Source organism: Styela clava, chromosome 6 (genome assembly GCF_964204865.1).
Source record: "Styela clava chromosome 6, kaStyClav1.hap1.2, whole genome shotgun sequence".
Taxonomy (NCBI): domain Eukaryota; kingdom Metazoa; phylum Chordata; class Ascidiacea; order Stolidobranchia; family Styelidae; genus Styela; species Styela clava.
The window spans coordinates 855,414-876,848 of NC_135255.1; the positions used below are offsets into that span (position 1 = coordinate 855,414).

The following is a 21,435-nucleotide window of genomic DNA, read 5'->3' on the forward strand; positions in this document are numbered from 1 at the left end:
GATCTCTACTTTGTCGCTAAGTAGCAGCAGTTTATCTAAAATGGAGTTTCGAATATGGTGTCGCGACTTGCAGTGTTAAATATTATGTGAATGGTGGACGCTTTGAGGTGGATTTCAGGCATATGTATTTATTCACATTATAGCAAGATGCCGCCAATGAGGCATGAGCCAAATAGGACCAGTTAACCAAACTAAAACTAGTAAAATTTATTTAGCAGCTGACGACGAGTTGGACATCCGGATCGTTTGGAAATACCGGCGCGGCGGTGTGCCTCAACGGGCTAAGCGTTAGGAATACGCTCGCCACCGCACCTCTAATTACTCTGCGTGGGTTCGAATTCCATGCAGGGATAGTTATGTGCGAGAGGATTGCTGGAGTCCTCGCCGTCGTTCGGTGGTTCACGTAACCGCTGGTCGGTTACGGCTTCCTCCACCACCAAGTCCATGCTTCCGAAAACAAACAATATAACTAATCCCATACCCGAATGGTAACCGGACGAAAGGCCGTGGTTCGCCATATGGATACGCCGTCTTATCGGCTTTCCTCTCCCCCGGGATAAATATGTAAATGCTATCCTATCCTAATTGAGAAACTTTTGTACCGACTACTTTTAAATTGTAGTAGTTACGGGTGAAAGTTCATTTTAGAAAATTATTACTTTAACCTTTTCGTTAGTTTTAATGTTACTCGACAACAAATACATTTCGCGTGATTGGAAGGCGGACATACCCACTGACCTATCAAAACGCGCGTTCTCTGACTACTGTATGAAACGAGCATATTGGGACCGACGAAAGTTCAATATTGTCTTGGCAAATTTAAAATCAAGCAAGTTAAAAAAAAAATTAGATGCAGATCTGAAATTGACCATGTTTGAATACAAGAAAAAAATTTGGACTATAACCTCATTACTGATGAGAATAACAGATATATATGACAGTGGTTAAAAGTAACAAATGATGGAATCGCCTGCTTTACCTCGCTCTGGTATTATGTAATAAATTCAAGTGCAAAACGTGCACGTACGATGTGTAAAAAGTTGCGCACAGAAGTTTATTTGAGCAACTTTATTGAAAAAAATATTCCCATTTTCTCCCGTCTCAAAAACATTTCACACTATTATTTTTGGAAGTATAATTTTGTTTCTTATATTCAACAGAAATTAAAATATTATCAGCTCAGAATTAACTCCAGAATCGAACGTAGATGAGTCGATATGTGCGTGTTCTCAAGACTTACGTTACGTGTAACCGTAGAAATTGCTATTTCCCAATCCGCCAGAAATCCATGCTGTTATAGTTAGATTTGTCACATTGTCGAACAGACCAACTTGTATTCAGTGCAGAAAGTAGGACTTCTTATTTATACGAAGCACAGGAAAATAAAATTATTTTTGGGGGTAAGTAATCCTTATGATGTAAATTCCAAAGTTTCGTTTGTCGCCTGAGACAAAAACATCATCAATTGCTTATGTAATTAGTGTAAATCATTATTAAACCTCTTGCGATTATTTTATCGCGATTGCCAAACTTGTTTAAAACAGTACTCGTCAACCTTCTTTGTAATGGTATACCCTTTCAACCATAACTTAAAATCTGGTACACCCCGCCCGTCCTATAATTTTTATATGTAAAAACTCAATATTTAGAAGTTATATGATATGTTTATGTTGGCACAATAGTTTATAGTTAATGTGGTCGTTTCTGTTGGATTCCCTCGGACATTTGTTCTTTTTAGAATTTATTTTTAATGAGTGCAGACAACCCTTGTTTGGAAAGGTATGTCGTAGGGCTGAAGGCATTCGGACGCGAATGGTGACAGCTTTTTGTAAAAGATTGTGATAATCGGGAACTTCGAATAGTGCTGCCCATATTATAGAGAACCAAGATTGTGATATTCATCATCAGGAAAATAGGCTCCGTGTTTCCCCAAAAATAAGACAAGGCCTCAATTTTATCTCTAAAATTATATTGGGGGGATGTCTTTTATTTTCATTTATCATGAACAAAATTACAAAGTAGAGAATCACGAGATTTTCAAATATACTTACTCACAAATAACACGTTCCTATTTAAAATACCTGCTAAATATAGATTATTAAGTATTTGAAACGTGTAGATGTCTTGCTATCAAATAGGTCAAAAAAAAAGCGCGCTACCGACTAGGAGTACTGTAAGTGCAGAAAACGAACTTTTGCGGGCTTGAAATGCCATTCCTGAAAATTGCATTACTTTCTAGGCTTTCATCTACATATGCCTGTGAATCTCTATTCTCAGATATAAATTTTATTAAGATATATATATTTGGAAATAGTAGTTCGTGTATTTTCCTGTAGGTTACAAAATATAAGCCAATGTAAAATCTCAGTCAGCGGTAATGCAGTAATAGAAGTCTCACTGATATAAAAAAAGAAAAGTAATAAAATCTTTTTGTCGGTCAGACATTTTCCTGAAAATTAACTTAATAAAAAGCGTTTTGTAATGTTTTCCTTGAAAGCCGAAAAGTAATATTTTTAGGCTGAATGAATCCAATTTTGGTTATGTATATTGTGTTTTCACTGTTTGGAGTATTTTTTAATATTTAACTAAAAATCTTGACATATACTTTTAAAAATATCAGTAGTGTGTTCTCACAAATTTATGTCGACGCGTGGAAGAATTTTTTATTGAATTTATCCGATATTGGCACACGGATCGAAAAAGGTTGCCCACCCCTTCCTTAGATTTTTCTATCGTATAAATTTCTAATTCTATTTGAATTTCGGTAACCAGTGATAAACCATAAACGAGATAAGCTACGTCAGGGTGGTCCAAAGAGAGGAGGCTTTGTGGGCCGCAGTCGGAAAAACCCAAAAGTGATCAAAACACTGCAAGATTAGTTACTCTAACTAAACTAAACATATTAAAGAATGAGAGTTTACCGATCTATTCAATGTATTGTTATGTTGCATGGATGGCGTTTTTTTTTATTTTAAGGAAGATATAAATCACAAACAACACAATAAAACAATATATTGTTTCTCGCTTTTAGTTGCCGCTTCAGATCTGCGTTTCGCTTCTGCAGCCACATGGCCCACGCTAGACAATAGAGATGTGCTTTTATAAAAATAAAAGAACAAAACGTCATTCCATATAAAGAATTGCTGGACGCGAGTTGACGGTGAAAAATTGAGATGAAAAGCGCGACTCATCTCATCGGCCGAGCCCTGTTTGCACAAAGCAATTCATTCTCCTTGCCCCCAAGCCCATTCATTCTCCTTACCCCGGCCGCATGCGACCCGCCCTGAGCTTAGTGATCGAGATCTCGGACAAAGATAGTATATGTTTCAGTGCACGACATACGATATTTTTCACATAAATGTTTATAATTTGCGAATATCAATGACATTACGCAGTCGCGCGGTTTAATGAACTGAATTTCGTCAGAAAGTTCCGGCTTATTAATGTCGACATATAAATGCAATTTTTGCAATTCAGGTTACAAAAAATTTCACGTTTCGGGGGAGACCCGTGTTTAGTTTTGTCGGCGTGTCGAGTGGGGTTGGTAACGTGATATACATATTCAGCCAAAAATATCCATATAGCGCCAACTAAATATCCATATACGATATACAGCCAAGGTCATATCCATTTACAGCCAACCAAAATCCAAATACGGTTATTTTGGTGATGTACAAATACTGCCAAGTCATATGCATGTACAGCTAATTAGATATACATATGATATAATAAGTGTGTTAGGGTTAGAGTTTTAAAAATAACTCTCAGAAACTCCAAAGCGGCTTATGATGAATTTACTTACAATAAGTGTAAAATATATGTACTGGAATATTGTGATATTAGCATTATTTAGTCTCTAGTGCCAAGTAAGTTTCTACATGTTATTTGTTCGAAGCAGGGTTGTCCAAAACGAATCGATTATTCGAATGTATTTAAATATCAAAGTATTCGAATATCTTTTCAGCTGATTTTCGAATAATTCCGAATGATAGTCACTTTTCACCGTAAACACGGTGTTTCGTTTCTGCGTGAATCTTCAAACGAATTTTTGCGCTTTGTCACGTATTAATGATAAAATAGAATCGGCACTATAGTTGTTTATATTCTGTGCAAGCGTGCGTCGCATATTGTTGCGCCACCTTTGCACGGTTGCGAGGTGGACATCGCCGCCAATCCCCTACAAGGCTTCTGATTTACACATTTATTTCCATTACGTCGAAAAATTGAAGATTATTTAATGTCGTAATTGTTATGATACCAAATAAATTGTCGCAAGTCGCAAAACAAGTCCATTCATTAGGAGAAATAATTATTACTTTTTCCGCTTTTTGGCAAATAATTTTGATAATGATAGTTAAAAGTTTCGACTTTTTACTAGGATGATTTTCTGTTGCGCAAATTATTCATATCCATGACCTATCCAGCATATAAAATTATTATGCTTTATTAATTTAGTTTTGTTTAACGTAACTTATGGTTGTGTCGACAATCTGTGAGCATAAAATGTGTGGTAAACTGCCCGATATTATTAATTTTTGATCCCAAATTCGTATTTACAAAATAATAAAAATGTTACTTAATACCGCCGGAATTTGTGGACATAAAATGTGTGGTAAACTGCCCAATTATTATTAATTCATGATGCCTATTTTCGTATTTACAGAATAATAAGTAATATTACTCCAAAATACAACAGCGATTTGTAGACTTAAATTTGTTCAAAGTGCCCGAATATAATTAATTTTTGTTTCGTATTTACAAAATGATAGGTATTATTATTCCAAAATACAACGGCGATTTGTGAACTTAAAATGTGTGGTAAAGTGCCTGAACATAATTAATTTTTGATTCGTATTTTTAGACTCACGAAAAAATTGTCCCAAGTCGGAAAAATAATTTATACTTTATCCGGCTTAATGATAATGATGGTATTGTAACTACATACCGTAGTGTAGACACAATTTTTATTTATTTCAATCTGAATCTATGACTAAGTTATTTTATCTACAAAGAAAATTCGAGGCTAATAACACGAAAGAAGGCTATAGGCCGCGAGCCGAGGTCATTTATCTTTCAGTTTCGTAGCGCACAAAAGGTAACTACCTGAAAATGATTTTAAAATGTTCCTTAGAAATATAGTAACAAATATTGCCTTGTTCCCACTTCCAAAAGTTGCACGTTTTACAGAAAAGACGCTTTTACTACAATAAATATGTGTTACTATCTGTCCTATTTTCTCTGCTTTTACGGTATCATGGGCCAATGAACGCACCCTTCTGCATGACGTAACAATCAAATTAGTCAGCTGTAGGTGGATCCCCAGCGGTCGGATGAATATCAGATGTACTACTAAAGCTCGCTTTTGCGTTGAGTAGCCTTTCCATAGTTTTTTTCAGTTATTATTAGTTCAGTTATTCTGAGGAGGTGTTGAAAAGTATAAGTAAGATATTTAACAATTGTATATCCTTACCATAAATAGCAATTTTAGTTGAGCACTAGCTCATAAGACGTTGTTAAATAGGTACGGTGCGGTAACTCCAAGGAAGGCTAGACCTAGAATAATATGTCACAAACAACGATATTTTCTGGCTTGCATGAAATGTTTATGATTAATTTAATGACTCTTCTTGACTATTCAGCAGACTTATACTACTATATAGGCCACAGCATATTTGGAAATAAAAATTGATGGCTGTTTCTGTAATGCACGGTTGTGTGAAAGAGAAGAAAATAATCAATTTTACTAATGTCGGTTGGTCTTAATCTAAATCCATAGATTCGACAAGAACCTGGGAAGCAATGATAAGTTATGCCGGAGTGGAAAGAAAGTAGCATTGGAAACGATTGAGAGGTGAGAAATCAAGTTGTAGACCAGCGTTTCCCAACCGTTTTTTGGTCGCGGACTATTTTCTCACCCGCGAAAACCTATGCGGACTCAGTGCGTTTATTGCAACATGTGCGAAGACGCAATAAAATCAAATAGAACAGAATTGTAACGAATTTCAAAATCGGAAATTCGCCGCAATTACGCGTTCGTTATAAAGAGCCGACTTTTTTAGTGTATAACTGGCTTTCTGTCGCACAATATTCAATCTAATGTCTTTCTATATTAATTTAATTGTGTTTATGATAACTCGCGGTTGTGTCGACTTATGACAAGGTGAAAGCATTTCTTCTTTAAAATGCCAATCGGCAATCTGTGAACATAACAATGTGAGACTATATTGCCCGATTATTACTTATCGATTTTAATCGGTAAGTATGTTGATAGGTATTTGTCTGTCTGTATGTCTGTTTGTCTGTTAGATGCACGCAATATCCCACGAAAGCGAGATTGAATCTGCTCCAGATTTTGCATGTGCATTCATCTTATCTCGGACCAGAAGCGAATTATGTCGTATAATGAGCGAGTTATCAAATAATTAGTTATGGAACACAAGGTGTCACTATGGAGTAAGAGCGCTGTTTTGGTCGATCCTCTAACATTCGATCGATAAGTCTTCGGTCTCTGACCGATATTCTCGTATTTAGTTTTGTTACATATTTTTACGATCTTGCAAATTTGTTATCGTCGTTAGAAAAATCTCACTATCTGTTATAAATTTCCAGAAAGTACAACTTGATTCAGTACTCAATAAAAATATATTCAAAATATGTTAGTAAATGAAAAATGAATATTCATCGCCTTGCTTTATTATTAATTTAGTTGTGTGATCATTTTAATCTGTGATTGTGTTGGCGAAATAAAAGCAATACTACTCAGAAAATATCTTGACAATCCGTGGACACAAAAATGCGTGGTAAAAGCCCCGATTATATTTTGTTTTGATTCCTATTTTTGTGAATTCAACAAATCTGAGCTGTTTGTACAACACTTACTAGTACTGCACAGCGTATCAATGTTGAGGCAGTAAAGCAAACAATCCTATGGGGGGATGCCGTGGTATACGTATACTACGGTAGCACCCGAAACTTTGCGTTTTGCAATGTCTAAAAAAGCGTTTTTAATCGGTCGCGAACCATCGTAAAACGAAACTTATGGTTTCTTGTTTGTTTTCGTCGAAAATTCGTGAGTGAGTTGTGAAATCCAATCGTTTGATTAGGGGACGCGCACAAGTGCGAGTGGTCGCGTCATCTGTTACCAAATTTTCGAATAATTAATTGCTATTCTAATAGTTGAATATTCGAATATATATGTCCAGCCCTACTCAGTAACCAGTAATTATTGACTTGATTAATGTTATGTGAATAAACTTGCTTTTTATGTTTTATGTAAATTCCGACGTAAATCGTAAATTGGCTGATAGTCAAGTTCCGCAAAATCGTTCGCGGCTCGCACGAATTTCTGACTCGTTGCGGACTCATTCAAATGCTCCGCAGACTCATTTGAGACCGCGGACTCGGGTTGGGAAACACCGTTGTAGACAGACAGTTGATGTTTTAAAATATAGTCAATAGTCCATATTCATACTGTCATAGGGCATTTCAGACTGTGATATATCAAAATTTAGTGTAGATATAGTCTAGTAATGGTATGCAAACGCTGCTGGACTGTAGTACATGCAATGAGCATATATACGCTCATTGAGTACATCAGATAAAATGCATTATGTATTCAAGGTATTAGTTAGTATTTAGTGGTATTTTTACACTCATGCTGTTCCAAATATGATTTTCTTCCTCATTTTAGATACTGTACTACAAAAGAAAACGGCAATGTTCCACCAATCCGACCTAACGCAGGCTCTAATCCCTGCTGATATCAGTGCTATAAAGTGGATTAAACAAGAAGTCTTGAAGCGTAAAGGAATATGAGAATCATAATAATTGCAAACAGCTCAGATGGGCTATTCATATTGAAATACTTTAGCACTTTTCTGCAATTGGAACTGCCCATCAAACTCATGTTGGAGACTTCATTGAGGTTTTCAATTCATTTTTTTCTCAACTATGAAGATCTTTTGAGGTTAACGAGGCATTAATGAATAAAGCTGAGGAATTTGTTTGTTCACTGTATGAAGAGGATATGAAGAATGTAAATGATACCAGGGCACGTCTATTTAACACTGGCAAACATAAGGATTATACTTATGCACCCAACAATGATTCACTGAAGAAGCATGTGGCCCTCAAATCAGTTCTTGAGTTGGCAAACTGCAAGTGTAAGAAAAATAGTCGAAATAATTTATGCAAGTGTGCCAAAATCAACTTAAATTGCACAGATTTTTTGTTTTTGTATTGACTGCAAAAATCACAGTAGGGCCTACACTTATAGAGGAAAAGTCGATTTTCGAGATAGTGGATTTCGAAAACAATTGAGAAGAAAGTGAATTAGATATTGCAGTTGATTTAATAAGTATCATTTATTTTAATTTTTTTTCGAACATTTGTTAGTGTCATAGTCCTGTTTCTAGAAATAATATTGCCTTTGTTCAAATACATGATCACACAAACTAAAAAAAGACTAATTGTAATATTTCTGTTCACTATGTTATAGGCTTGCACGTAATTGACAAAAATCAATTCCGTAATTACGGCCAAATCGATTACGTAATGACCCCGTAATTGCGATATTTTTTCACACTTTTAAACCTTTCATAACAACCAATTTAATCCACTTCTATTCCGAATGGGACATCGACAGTTGGGACAGTTTGGTTTCCATATTTCCGCCAGTACTACACGCCGGCGACAGATGCTAAAGACAGATATCAAGGAGTGAATTCAAATTAATTTTATTCTGATTTTTATCTTTTGTGTTAGCTTTGATTTTTCTTTATCAACTTTATCTTTATTTTATGGGATCAATCAACGACGAGCGTATTCTCTCGTTTGATTATACTTGCGCTTGCCTCGCGACGAAGACTTGTTATTGTACCGTTTTTTTACATTATCCGACTTTACTACCTAGTTAGCATTTTATAATAATTATTGATGCCGACTTATTGACGATATTCCGATTACCATGCTTCATTTTACATTAAATCATTTCGCGGCCTAAATGTTATAACATTATTTGCGATAAATTTAGATCAAATATTAATTATTTGCGCATAATTTAAATACCGTACCTATATGACATGCCTTCTCCGAAAATACAAAGTTATATCGCAAAACAATGCATTTGGTGACATTTATTTTGCACTCACGAAAATATTAATTTACTTTTCTAACTCAAGTCGACAATCCTATCGGCTAAGATTGACACAAGTTTGGTCGAGTGCCGGTGGTATTTGAGTCGACGATAAATCAAAATAAGTTGCCGCATTTGGTAAAGACATATTTGGCCGAAATAGCGCGAGGCATTGTGAAAACAAGGCCAAGTCCGGACAGATATATAACGATAAAACTGGTAACAGAACATCAAGATTTTGTAATAGAAAATGGATCTCGCGCAGAATAAACATGGGAAATCCCGTCTTTTTGTTGTTTCTCTGCCGTCTGAATCGCTTTACCGATGCCGAAAAGACTAAGTTGCGTTGGTTCATTACGCAATTTCTCTTCCGTCGTCATATTGCTGTTTGATAAGCGCGACATTAATTATCACGGCATTTACAAATAGACCATGTTTGGTAAGTTGATCTCTTACATTCTTTAGTCATTTCACCCGAAGAAGTTGAAATCAGGTGTGTTGGCATCCATCGGTCTCAACACAATTCTATCCCATATCTACGCTTAATATGTACATTTGCCATGCTAGATAAGTTGATAATAGGCTAGTAAATGACAACGCGTTATGCCTTCTCCATCTGCGTAACAAGAGAGAGAAAAACGGCTGCGAATACCGGAACTCTAACTTCTTCTACTTATTAAACTTTAAATTTTTACAATCGACGGAATTGACTGCTCTAAAGAGAGCTCGTTTCAATCGTGAAAGCGCTCCACCAATAATTACGAATTTACGTAATTCGTAACTTCGCTTCCGTAACTCGAAATAATTCCGTAAATCCGTAAATTACGTGCAAGCCTACAGTATGTTATGTACATATTGTTCATTCATTTAATTTTCTTGACTTTTCTTCGGTAAATTTCTAGGTGAGAAATAACTGATTTATTTGTGTTTTCATGCTCACGATGTTAATTTGTGACTTCATTTCTTAAAAATAAATACGTTTGATAGCTTCTATAAAATGGATGTAGCTTTTTATGCTGTTCTTGTTGTAAATTGCTTGTAGTTATTACATAAAATTCATTCGCTAATGTGAATCAGCATTGTGGGTGTCGCTGCTTCCGAGGTCACTCGCCACTCCTGCCACACAATTAAAATATTTTTTGTTGTTGGTTACATGTATGCCATATTTTTCGTAATCTACCTAATAAATTATGATTGACTGAGGAAGTCCGATTTTGGTCAGGCAGAACATTACAGGAATACTTTTGTGTTAGTGTGCTGTAGGGCTCTCGAATTGCATAGTTCTTATGTATGTGTTGTGAACTTATGGTTATTGAATTTCCGGGAACCTCTTATATTCAATTTCGCATCGGGATTGTGGTATTTGTGTTTTCATGCTCACGATGTTAATTTGTGACTTCATTTCTTAAAAATAAATACGTTTGATAGCTTCTATAAAATGGATGTAGCTTTTTATGCTGTTCTTGTTGTAAATTGCTTGTAGTTATTACATAAAATTTATTCGCTAATGTGAATCAGCATTGTTGGTGTCGCTGCTTCCGAGGTCACTCGCCACTCCTGCCACACAATTAAAATATTTTTTGTTGTTGGTTACATGTATGCCATATTTTTCGTAATCTACCTAATAAATTATGATTGACTGAGGAAGTCCGATTTTGGTCAGGCAGAACATTACAGGAATACTTTTGTGTTAGTGTGCTGTAGGGCTCTCGAATTGCATAGTTCTTATGTATGTGTTGTGAACTTATGGTTATTGAATTTCCGGGAACCTCTTATATTCAATTTCGCATCGGGATTGTGGAACAAGCTGTAATGCGTTCAGTATGTTCATTTTCACACAAAACTGAAGAATTTATTTAGTTATCAGATGTGCGCTACGAAACTCATTTTCTGGGCGTTTTCAAGGCTTCGTCTCACGGCCCATATCCGTGGTAAGGATCTACAAGTGTTTAATAACTTACTTATACATTTTTCAACAACGTCTTAGCATAACTTAACTAATAATAACTAAACAGGGCTATGGAAAGGCTGCCCAACTCAACGCAAGGTCGAGCAGTAATGACTAATATTCATCCGCTCGCTAACAGCTGATTCGATTCAATTGTTACGTCATGCAGCGGTCATTGTTCATTGCCGAAAATGTAGAGAATATAGGACAGGTCGTAGCACATATTTCTTGTAGTAAAAGCGTCTTTTCCGTAAAACGTGCAACTTTTGGAAGTGGGAACAAGGCAATATTTGTTACTGAATTTTTAAGGAACATTTTAAAATCATTTTCAGGTAGTTACCTGATGTGCGCTACGAAACTCACTTTCTAGGCGTTTTTCAAGGCCTCGGCTCGCGGCCTACTAGGATTGTCGATTTTTATCATTAATTCGTTTCATATTGATAAGAGAGGATTCAGGAATTCTTTGCTGCGTCCGCTAGGTGGCGCAAAATGAAATTGTTATTTTCTTTCACTACCGGTAGGCGGTATCCCCCTAAATTTCCCTATTATACTTGGGAATCGCTTATAACCAAAAATGTCGTTTGCAAGATATCTACAAGTCCATTCCGGTAGGTTTATGTAGGTTTAGCACTCCGTTCCGGCAATTTAGGGTCCGTTCCAATAATTGAGGAAAATTATTTTTACCACTGTCCCCCCCAAGTTTGCCTATTTAATATAAAAGTTGCATGGAGGTAGGCTATATGAAATGCCATTTGCAAGACATCTAAAGGTCCATTCCGGTAGGTTTATGTATGTTTTCCACCCCGTTCCGGTAATTAAAGGAACCGGTGCCGTATTGCTGTATTGTTGAGCTATGAAATTTGATACATTGTGTGCAGAAAATTTAAATTTTATGAAACGGCGATTTACGGTAGCCTAGCTTTCTGTAATTTGGTCTAGGCAGTTAGGGGTAACAACACATTTGGAAACCACTGCTCTACAGTTTTTGTAAACATCCACAATGGGGAATCGCTTCTGTAAACTAGACCAAATCGGATATCTGTATAATATTAACTTTGCATAAGACCAAGAAATTTTGGGTCTCATGTAGCCTAGTTTCGTACCTAACATACTTCTAGTGGGCGTAGCGTAACAATTGTTTTGATTTGTTTATATGTATCTTGATTCACTGTATCACATTGTCACCAATGCCAAATCAATGTAGTTTTCATGGTTTCGGATCCTTCTCGTCACCTCATTACATTACATTAGTCTACACCTACACACGTTGTCTTTGTATCGGATAGAATTGGTCCTTATTAGCTTGAGTATTTTAAAAGTAAACTGCAGCCCGAAAGTTTATTACATTCACGTATTTTTTGTGTGTTTATTTCTGGCTCAAGCCTACGAAGTTTGTGTTTTTTTTGTGAATGCGTGTTTGTTAGCGGGCACATGATACTCATCTTGTTTCAAAGGTTTCGCTCGCTCTCCAGAATTCTCCATTTTTATTTGTTTGTATTGTCAGATTGTGGAGTTTTCAAAATAAACTATCTTATCTAACTTACACTTTCATGGTTATTTTGAAATGGCAAACACGATAAAATATCGTTACTTATCATCTACTGGATCTCATTTTCTAGTTTTGCTATGATACCATACCTGCATACTGGCAACAGTTCACGATTCCTCTTATGATTAATTCATATCACAGTATCATCTTCCCTTTTTCTTGTGATAGATATCAAAATCCTATCCTACTTTTATTTGACTAAGTGTGAGGCATAACTGTTATTTTCTATGTTTGCATCAATGATGTTCAACAAACATTTTAATTACCAGTACCCCTACTTTTTCAGCCACTGAAAGGTTGTGATTTCTACTTGCTTTCCATTGAATACTGTCATGTTTACTTCTGCAGATTAAACTATGCTATTTATGCAGAATGTGGTGTTTAGTCACATCCTCTGATAGTTCCCAATATCTTCTGCCATGTAACAAAGACATTATTGTTGGTCGAAAAGATGCTGACATAGTTATAACAGGGGACTCGTCTGTAAGTCGAAAGCATGGTATGCTTAGGATTACACATCCTCCATCAAATTTAAAAAACCCAGAAGCCATTCCAACAATCACTGTCACAGACTCTTCAAAGTTTGGAACTTTTATCACACGACCTGGGACTGAAAAAATAAAAGTGAACAAAACTGCGATACTAAACCCTGGAGACTTCATTCAATTTGGTGCGCAGCAAAGTATCTTTGAGTTGCAACACATTCCCCTTGTGGTAACTTCCTCTTCACTTGAGAATGATGTGAAACAGAGACTGAAAGCCTCAATATTGCAAATAGGTGGACACTTTGTGGATAGCTGGCATCATGGGGTTACCCACATAGTTGTGGAAAAGATCAAATTGAGCATCAAAGTCACTCAAGCATTGGTATATGGATGCCACATTGTTGAACCCAATTATATTTGGAAAATATCAGAATTGTTGAGTAAAACCAAAGTTGCTCTTCCATCTGCTGAGCAATACTTGCCAGAACTGGGTGAACCCAATCTATCTGCAGAATTTTGCTCCTTCAAAGTGAATAAACAAAGAAGAAGTGTTTTTAGTGGCCGTACTTTCATTTATCTCTGTAAAAAGCAGCTCAAACGCTTAGAACATACGGTACTTGGTGGTGGAGGTAAAAATGTACTCTTAAATGACTCATCAGTTGATGATGATTTCCTCTCAAGTTCATCAACATCAGTTGTACACTGCGATGTAAATACTGATAGCATAATTGCAAGCAATGCTGAATATGAACATGTTCAGGATGTTTTGATTGAAAATGAGCAGAGATTCATACAGGAACATGAAATTGGTCTTGCTGTTCTTTATTGTGATGCTGCTGTGTATTGCAATCCTTCATTTGATCTCAACTCACAAAACACGTTTACTCAAGCACGTATGGCAGAAACAGAACCAAACGCTACTGAAAGTCGGCCCTTTCAATCAGATGAATCCAGCATTGATACAGTTGAAAGAAAAAGGCTAAGGAGTGTTGACAATGAGGCAACAACATCCGAAAAAGTATCACCAGAGGACAAAAATTTGGCAAAGAAATTCAAAGTCGATGATGCTCCAATAAATATTGATAGACCTTTCGTCCAAGAAAACGACATCATTTCAGATAATATTTCACATAGTTGCCTGGATGACGACAATTTATGGAGTCAGAATTTGGACAGTGCTTCTTTTCGACCAGATAAATCAGTTTTAGACGATGAAGAAATTAGTAAAAGAAATAAAATTAATACTGAAATTGAGTTGAGTAAATTTGAATCTGTTCAAAATTTGCCTGTCCATGGTGAAAAACCTCAAAAACAGTCAGACTCTGTCCAACCAGACATCAACGAAAACCGTAATACCTACTCATCAGTCACAGAGATTCATTCACTTGAAGTAAATATGGATAAACAATCTCACAAATCATTACATTCGGACCAAATGAAACCTGACAATCATATTCAGAAGATGATAAAGAAGGAGCCAAATTTAACAGAACACCCTCCTCCTGACAATAAAATAACCAGCAGTGGGTATGATCCATCTTTTCCAACTAACTTATCCATCACAGATATAGTTCCTCTAATTGTCAAAAAGAAACTGAAAGTTACTGAGGAAAATTTGCCAATTATTGGTGTAAAAAATTTCAAGACATTTAGGAAGATATGGCCAACTTACATGATCAAAAAAGTGCCCGATAGACAGAAGGTTACAGAATCAAGTCCTAGATTTCCATCTCGTATAATTGGGGGAAGTGATTTTTTTGTCAATGAAAGCAGGAATGATAGATCTAATGATATTGGAAAATGGCTTGGTTGTGAATCACAAAATTTTGACCCATTCAACAAAACACCAAGGGTATGAAACTAACTAAATTTTGGTTGACTGCATACTATAGTCATTGTTTTGGCATTTTATATGAATGCTTCAAGGGTAAAAATTAAATGATAAAAAAAGATAATTCAGGAACTTCTCATGCTATTCAAATTTCAAACACAAAAATGATGACTAGGGCCGTCTAATATTGGAATGTATTGAAAGTGACAAGACAAGATCATGTGACCCGATTTAGCTGGTATCTAATTGACACACTTCAGGGAGGAAATTATTCAGAATTTTATTTTATTTCTGACCATTTTACGTTAATTTGATGAATAAACATATCTAATTATCTATTCGTGGGACGCTATCAGCTGCTTAGTAACATAGACTTGGGGATATGCACACTCTTTGGGAATTGAGATACTGTGGAGTGTGGAGATAGTTTTGTACATTTACCTAATAAAAGAATCTTGTTGGGGATGCATGTATACGTTGTTGTAAAGTCGTCAAGGATAGATTGACTGACCCTCCTATTTCCTATTCATCACTATGTCATTCATTCTTCTTTTAAATAAAAAAAAACTATTGTTGTCTTATACCCCATTTAGTCCTTAGTTCCGATCGAAGGAGTCTTAACCTTATTTCCCCCACCCCTCATCTTTTTTTCAATCTGAAGGGGGCTCCCCTTTCTACTGAAAATTTTTAAAAACACTCGTTTAATATTTCTCAGTGGTATATGACCTTCTTGACCGGGAGAATCATGACAGATACAAAAATTATGGTGGTATCTTCAATTTCGTTATGAGAAATTCCACGCATAAATCACGCTAGTGCTTTTGAATACTTGCTAACATATCCCTTTAGCGTTATTTCCTAAATTTATATTTAAAAAAAGCACAAAATGTATAGCATGGTCATATATATATTCGCTATCAACTTATTAGATGCGATGGTCGGGCTAGCTTCTGTGCAGCCAACCTCGAAATTTGTGTTTGTGTATTAGTTTCATGTCTTCGTTTACTTTCATTCTATTTCTTTCCTTGGGTTGATATGTAAAAGTGTTTGAAATCCGCTCTCAGACATGTATGTAACGAAAAGCAGAAGTATTTCAAAGTTTCGAATTTTTGGATATGATTATATAATAATTTCGATATTTTTGGATTTGATTATATGATATATAGCAGGCCTGCACAACATGCGGCCCGCGGGTGATTTAGAAACACGTCACTTCTCGGGTCTAACAATCAAAACCGGCATTGTTATGCAAGCGCGCCGCTACTCCGATAATATTCGAAATCGTGAGATTTAGGTTTTGCACTAGTTTCAATAAATATCGAACTTTGTGTGAAATTGGTGTGCCATTTCGCGCCCTCTAAAGTTTGTCGCTCGACCCCTCGCCCCCCAGTTTGGGAAACCCTGATTTAGATATTTCAGTATTCAGACTGAATCACGCTTAGAACAATATCAGTATACAATCTCACACCCATTAGTGTATATTAGCAACCTATTAATAACCCCATTGTTTTTTACTAGCAGTTTATAAAATCGAAGTTTCTTTTTGATTCAAATTTAGAACTTAAAAAAACAATTCTATCATTTATGAATGGTGCAGAAATTCTCGCACAAAAGATTTTGCTATTTACTGTAAAATTTCAAATAAATTGGAAGAGATTTTATAGAAAAAAAATGTTTTAACAGTCACAAAGGTACAACAGAGGAAGATATATTGCTACTAAACGGATTGTTTGTCTAGCCCACAATGGAAATATTCAATAATGGTAGATATGACTGAATAAATTGTCATACATATTTTTGGGACGATTTTACAAAACTGAACCTGGGTAAAATATTTTCCTGCAGTCAGTCCATACTGCAACACGCAATACCTAATTCTAATAAAAAAGAAATATTGAAAATGAAGGGTACTAAATACATATTTGCCATCTCATATATATATGCAAAAATACTGTACCTTGTTTTTACTCCAGAAAATAAGATTCTTCATATTTTAAAGCTCCCCAGTAATGAAAGTGTTTCATTGAATTTAACTGTTTCACAATATTATTTTGATTTGTAGTTTATCTTGGGAAATATGTATGTCGCAAAGTTTGCGGCCCGCCGGGCCTTAAGATTTGTGCTTGCGGCCCTCGTGGTATTTTGAGTTGTGCAGGCCTGATATATAGCTTTGTAAAACACGATCGATATTAGTGAAACAAACTATCGATGCCCAAATATATGGACACTGAGACCAAAGCGAAATATTTTACCCATAATTTTCCCAAAACCCGCAATATTTTAACCAGATTTTTATCAAACCCCGCTATAGAAGCTCACCAAAGTAAGTCAACTTTAGTCACATTAAACTCACTATAAAGTTGGCTATTTTTTCTCTTATTGATGTGATTGTTGCGTCGCATTGACATGGGACGTGGTCAGGAGAGACATGTGAAAAATTATTACACCACGCGCACTAAAAGTACCAAACTTCGCTAGACCCCCGGTTTCTTATGTTGTTGCTGTTTACACCAGTGGTTCCCAACCATTCTACCCTGGCGGACCGGTAAAATTAAATAAAATGTACACGCGGACCGGCAAAATTGAAATGAGTGAAACAGCAAATAATAACCTATATTTGCGTGATGTCGGGCAATCACTATGCTTTTGGGGGGAAAAAGATACACTCTAAAACATTTCACATGTGCCGTCAAATATTGAAATGTGTGTAACAAAAAATAATAACGTAATAAAATGCAGGTCTGTCTGTTTGTTTGTCTGTTGGATGCACGCGATATCTCAAGAAAGGGAGATTGAATGCTCCAAATTTTGCATGTGCATTCATCATATCTCGGACCAGAAGCCTATTGATTTTAGACGAATTTTGTATAATTTTAGACGATTTAGACGCATAATTAGCGAGTTATTAATTAATTAGGGATGGGACACACGGTGTCACTATGGAGTAAAGACGGATGTATCGAAACCGCAGTTTCTGTTTTGGGATCCCCTACCTTTCGATCGATAAGTCTTCGGTCTCCGACCGATATTCTCGTTATTTGAATTGCGATAATATAGATAGTTTTAAGGTAGGAAAGAACCATTACTAAATAATGGCTCTATTCGTCCTTACAAGTTTGCAATGTCGAAAAAACATCTAGACGGAAATTTTACGACGGGGACGAAAACATTTCTAGTATAAATAGAAATTTCGGACCTCCTGAAGTATGCGCACCAAGATGGCGCACAACCTGAACTCAGGTTGTGTACCAAGGTAGAGTTCAGGTTATGCGACATCTTGGTGCACATACTTCAGGAGTACCGAAATTTCGTTGCACTGTGAAAGGTTTCACAGTGTACAGTTTCACACCAATTAATACAATGCGTGGATACAATGCTGTATGTAACGCTCGGAAGTCCTTTCCGTTGACTCACATTCCATTCAAAAACTTGGATCATAAGAAGGCAACCATTTTAATGTTTTTATATGGTATGATGATATCAACAGTATCCAATACTGAAATAGACAACAATGAACGTGGACAAGAAATATTTAAGCCAGCGTTGACCGAAGTAGAGTAATTTGGTTCATTTCGGTCTTTACCTGCGGGGAGCCAGGCATTCTCGGACACGATCGTATCGAAATAACGGGTCGCATCATTGGCAATATGCCATATCATATTTTGATATGTAAAACTATAATATTTGCCATTATATTTTCAAAAAGCCAGGGATTCAATTTGGATTTGGGCAAGAAAAAACAGCGACATATATGGTATCACCAGTAGTGGGGATCACCCTGTATATATATTATTTCAGAGAAATCTGGAAGCAAGAAAGTTGGACATCCATGAAAGGTCACAAGGTATACAAAAATAAACAATTGAATTCCAAAACGAAGAACATACTTTAATGTATCATATTGAAATATTATGCAAATTAAAGTAGATGTCAAGGCTACACTTGCAAACACGATTGATAAAGCTGGTATGGAAGTGATGCGTCAAACGTCACGAAGCCAATGTTAAATGAAATTACTCAAAGACATTCCAGAAAAACGTTTGAAGAGTTGTGCGAAATGTATACAAAAATTGGCCCGCTGATTGCCGATGCCTGGTTTAAAATAATCAATCGGTACATTACTTTCATTACATTCCATATGACGAATTTTTTGACGTATTTTCTTTTTACAAATTTTTCGCAATTTTTATAATGCGATTCTCCTATCTCGAAGTTGAAATCATCCAGATTGAACTTTCTACTCGATATCATATAGTTCAACAATGCCTGAGTCAAAAAATAACCAATTGATCATTGAACGACATTGTTAAATGCTTTTTTCTGTTTGGAATATCCTTCTTAGGTAATAATCAGGCGCCGGTTTAGCTGTAAAAACCGTCATGCATTAGACTCGAAAACAGTCCAAACAAGATAAGTGCAATGTTCAGAAGTACATGTATGTATTCATTGTAAAATTTCTTCGATTATGTGCGTAATAAATCACTACAGAATCTGGGGTGCCTCAAAAATGTTGTGTGCCACTTGTCCCATTGGTCCCAAACTATCTTTTTAATTTTTATATGCGCACCTAACATTCATTCAAATGAAGCTTTCTTGACACCTAATTTGGTTTACGTGCAATTACCAGACTCAATTTTGCACATACAGCTAGTATACCTAGAGAGAGAGAGTTTATTTGTTTTGTCCACCAGAAAACATATACACAACAAAAACATAATTATTAAAAAGCGAAACAGTTCTCGGTATAGACTGGGTGGCAACGATACGACCATGCGGTCATCGGAGTCTGTTACCACCCAACATTAATATCAATAAACATGAATAAAAAATGCTTTAGATAGGTTTTAACATATTTTAGGTGTGTCCAAAAACAACATTAAATTACCATGGAAAGAAAGGAAAATTACTAAAATATTTGCGTATACACAATAGGCAATAACATATAGGCGTTTAAAGTTAAATAAAATTTCGGACATGTTGTACACTTGATCAAGTGTGGTATTGATCAAATTTTACATGAATATGTATTTTTGAGTAAATGGATGCATCAATTGCCTGCCTCGGTTCCTAAGGCATGTTGCCCAGTATTGAGTCCGATTGCATTAATTTTTCAACAACTTAATGTGTGGATCCTGTGTGGATTGAAAATTAGTTGTAATAACTGTAAAGAGATGATCAAACGGTAAGCATACATTCATTAGTCTTTTGTCATTCATTGGCTAAATATTTGCAATATCAACGCAGTCATTACTGGACACCTTTCTGGATTCTTCCGTTTTAGCAGGTTTTTGTTTCAAGTTAAGAAACTTGAGTCAAGTCTTTCTGAATTCAAATTAACTCATTATGATCAATCGTTAAATTGACTTTGTCGGGATTTTCTCTGACTGGTCTTAACGTTAGTAAGGATTTGACTTGAAACGCATGTCTTCTGCCATGAACGAACTATAACGTCTCTTGTCATGATCATCTTCAATCCACGACACGTGTATATATTCTGCGCGGTACCGAAAAGTACAGACACGACCACGGTGCAGTTTTCATGGTTTCGAGGCATTTCGGGATATAGTTGTGTAGTATAGCCATGTTGGCGGTAGTGCTTGTTGTTTTGAGGCTGCTGGAAGATGAATACAGATCTATCTGATTACAGCGCTGCGCTGCTATTGGAAGTTTCATCTATCATATTATAAAACGTCTGTGAAAATTCTATCACATCTTTATTATAAAAAAAAATTTCTCACGCACAATTGAATACATATTTTTGTACTCAGGAGAAATTTATATATAGTGAAGCTCGCGGAGTTTCACTTTTGATTCATGTTTTAGGGCAAAGTTTAATTGGATATAGGCTAGTAGCCTCGTCATAAGAGGATTCCCAGTGTCCAAATTGAAGATAAAATAATGTGCAAAAAGCCCACTATGACTAAATAACCAAACGTCACCAATTAACTGAGGTAGTATTCCACTGCGATGTGCCATAAATTGGTAACTGCATTGTCTTTGCATTGAGTCATGATATTACACTTGGATCAATAATTTTGTGACTGTTCTAAATTTAATCCACCGGATAACAAAAAAAATGATTATCAAAATGTTGCTGTGCTGCTGTGTTCATTTTACATATATTATAGTAGAGCAGTAGTTCCCAAACTTTTTTGACCATCGCCCCCCTAAAGTAGTTTATACAACTTCATCGCCCCCCTGCACTACAAAAAAATATAAACTCAGAAACGAATTTATTACAGACCAAATAAGAAGACAAATTATAGTTTATAGTGTTTTTTAATGAGATAGATGAGCTTGGTGTTCTTCAGCGAGTTTTTTATTATATCTAAAATTACCCCATTTACTGATGGAAAGGTGATTTCATTGTTCTAATAGCAATAGTAGCACGGCTGAAAACCCCTTTTTCACCATATAATAGGTCGGAAATGAAAGAATTCAGGGTCCTACCTCCTCAAAAACCGCCGTGTACTCTTGCCTTATAGCATC

The 21,435-nt window shown here is 35.9% G+C and overlaps 1 protein-coding gene across 1 annotated transcript; it reads left to right on the top strand.

Moving 5' to 3' along the window:
• The first annotated feature begins 12,958 nt into the window (after positions 1-12,958).
• On the top strand, positions 12,959-15,289 carry LOC120331120 (nibrin-like). The gene has a single exon (XM_039398155.2). It carries the CDS (start codon positions 13,003-13,005, stop codon positions 14,971-14,973), a length of 1,971 nt encoding a protein of 656 aa, XP_039254089.2. The 5' UTR covers positions 12,959-13,002; the 3' UTR covers positions 14,974-15,289.
• Positions 15,290-21,435: the final 6,146 nt, after the last annotated feature.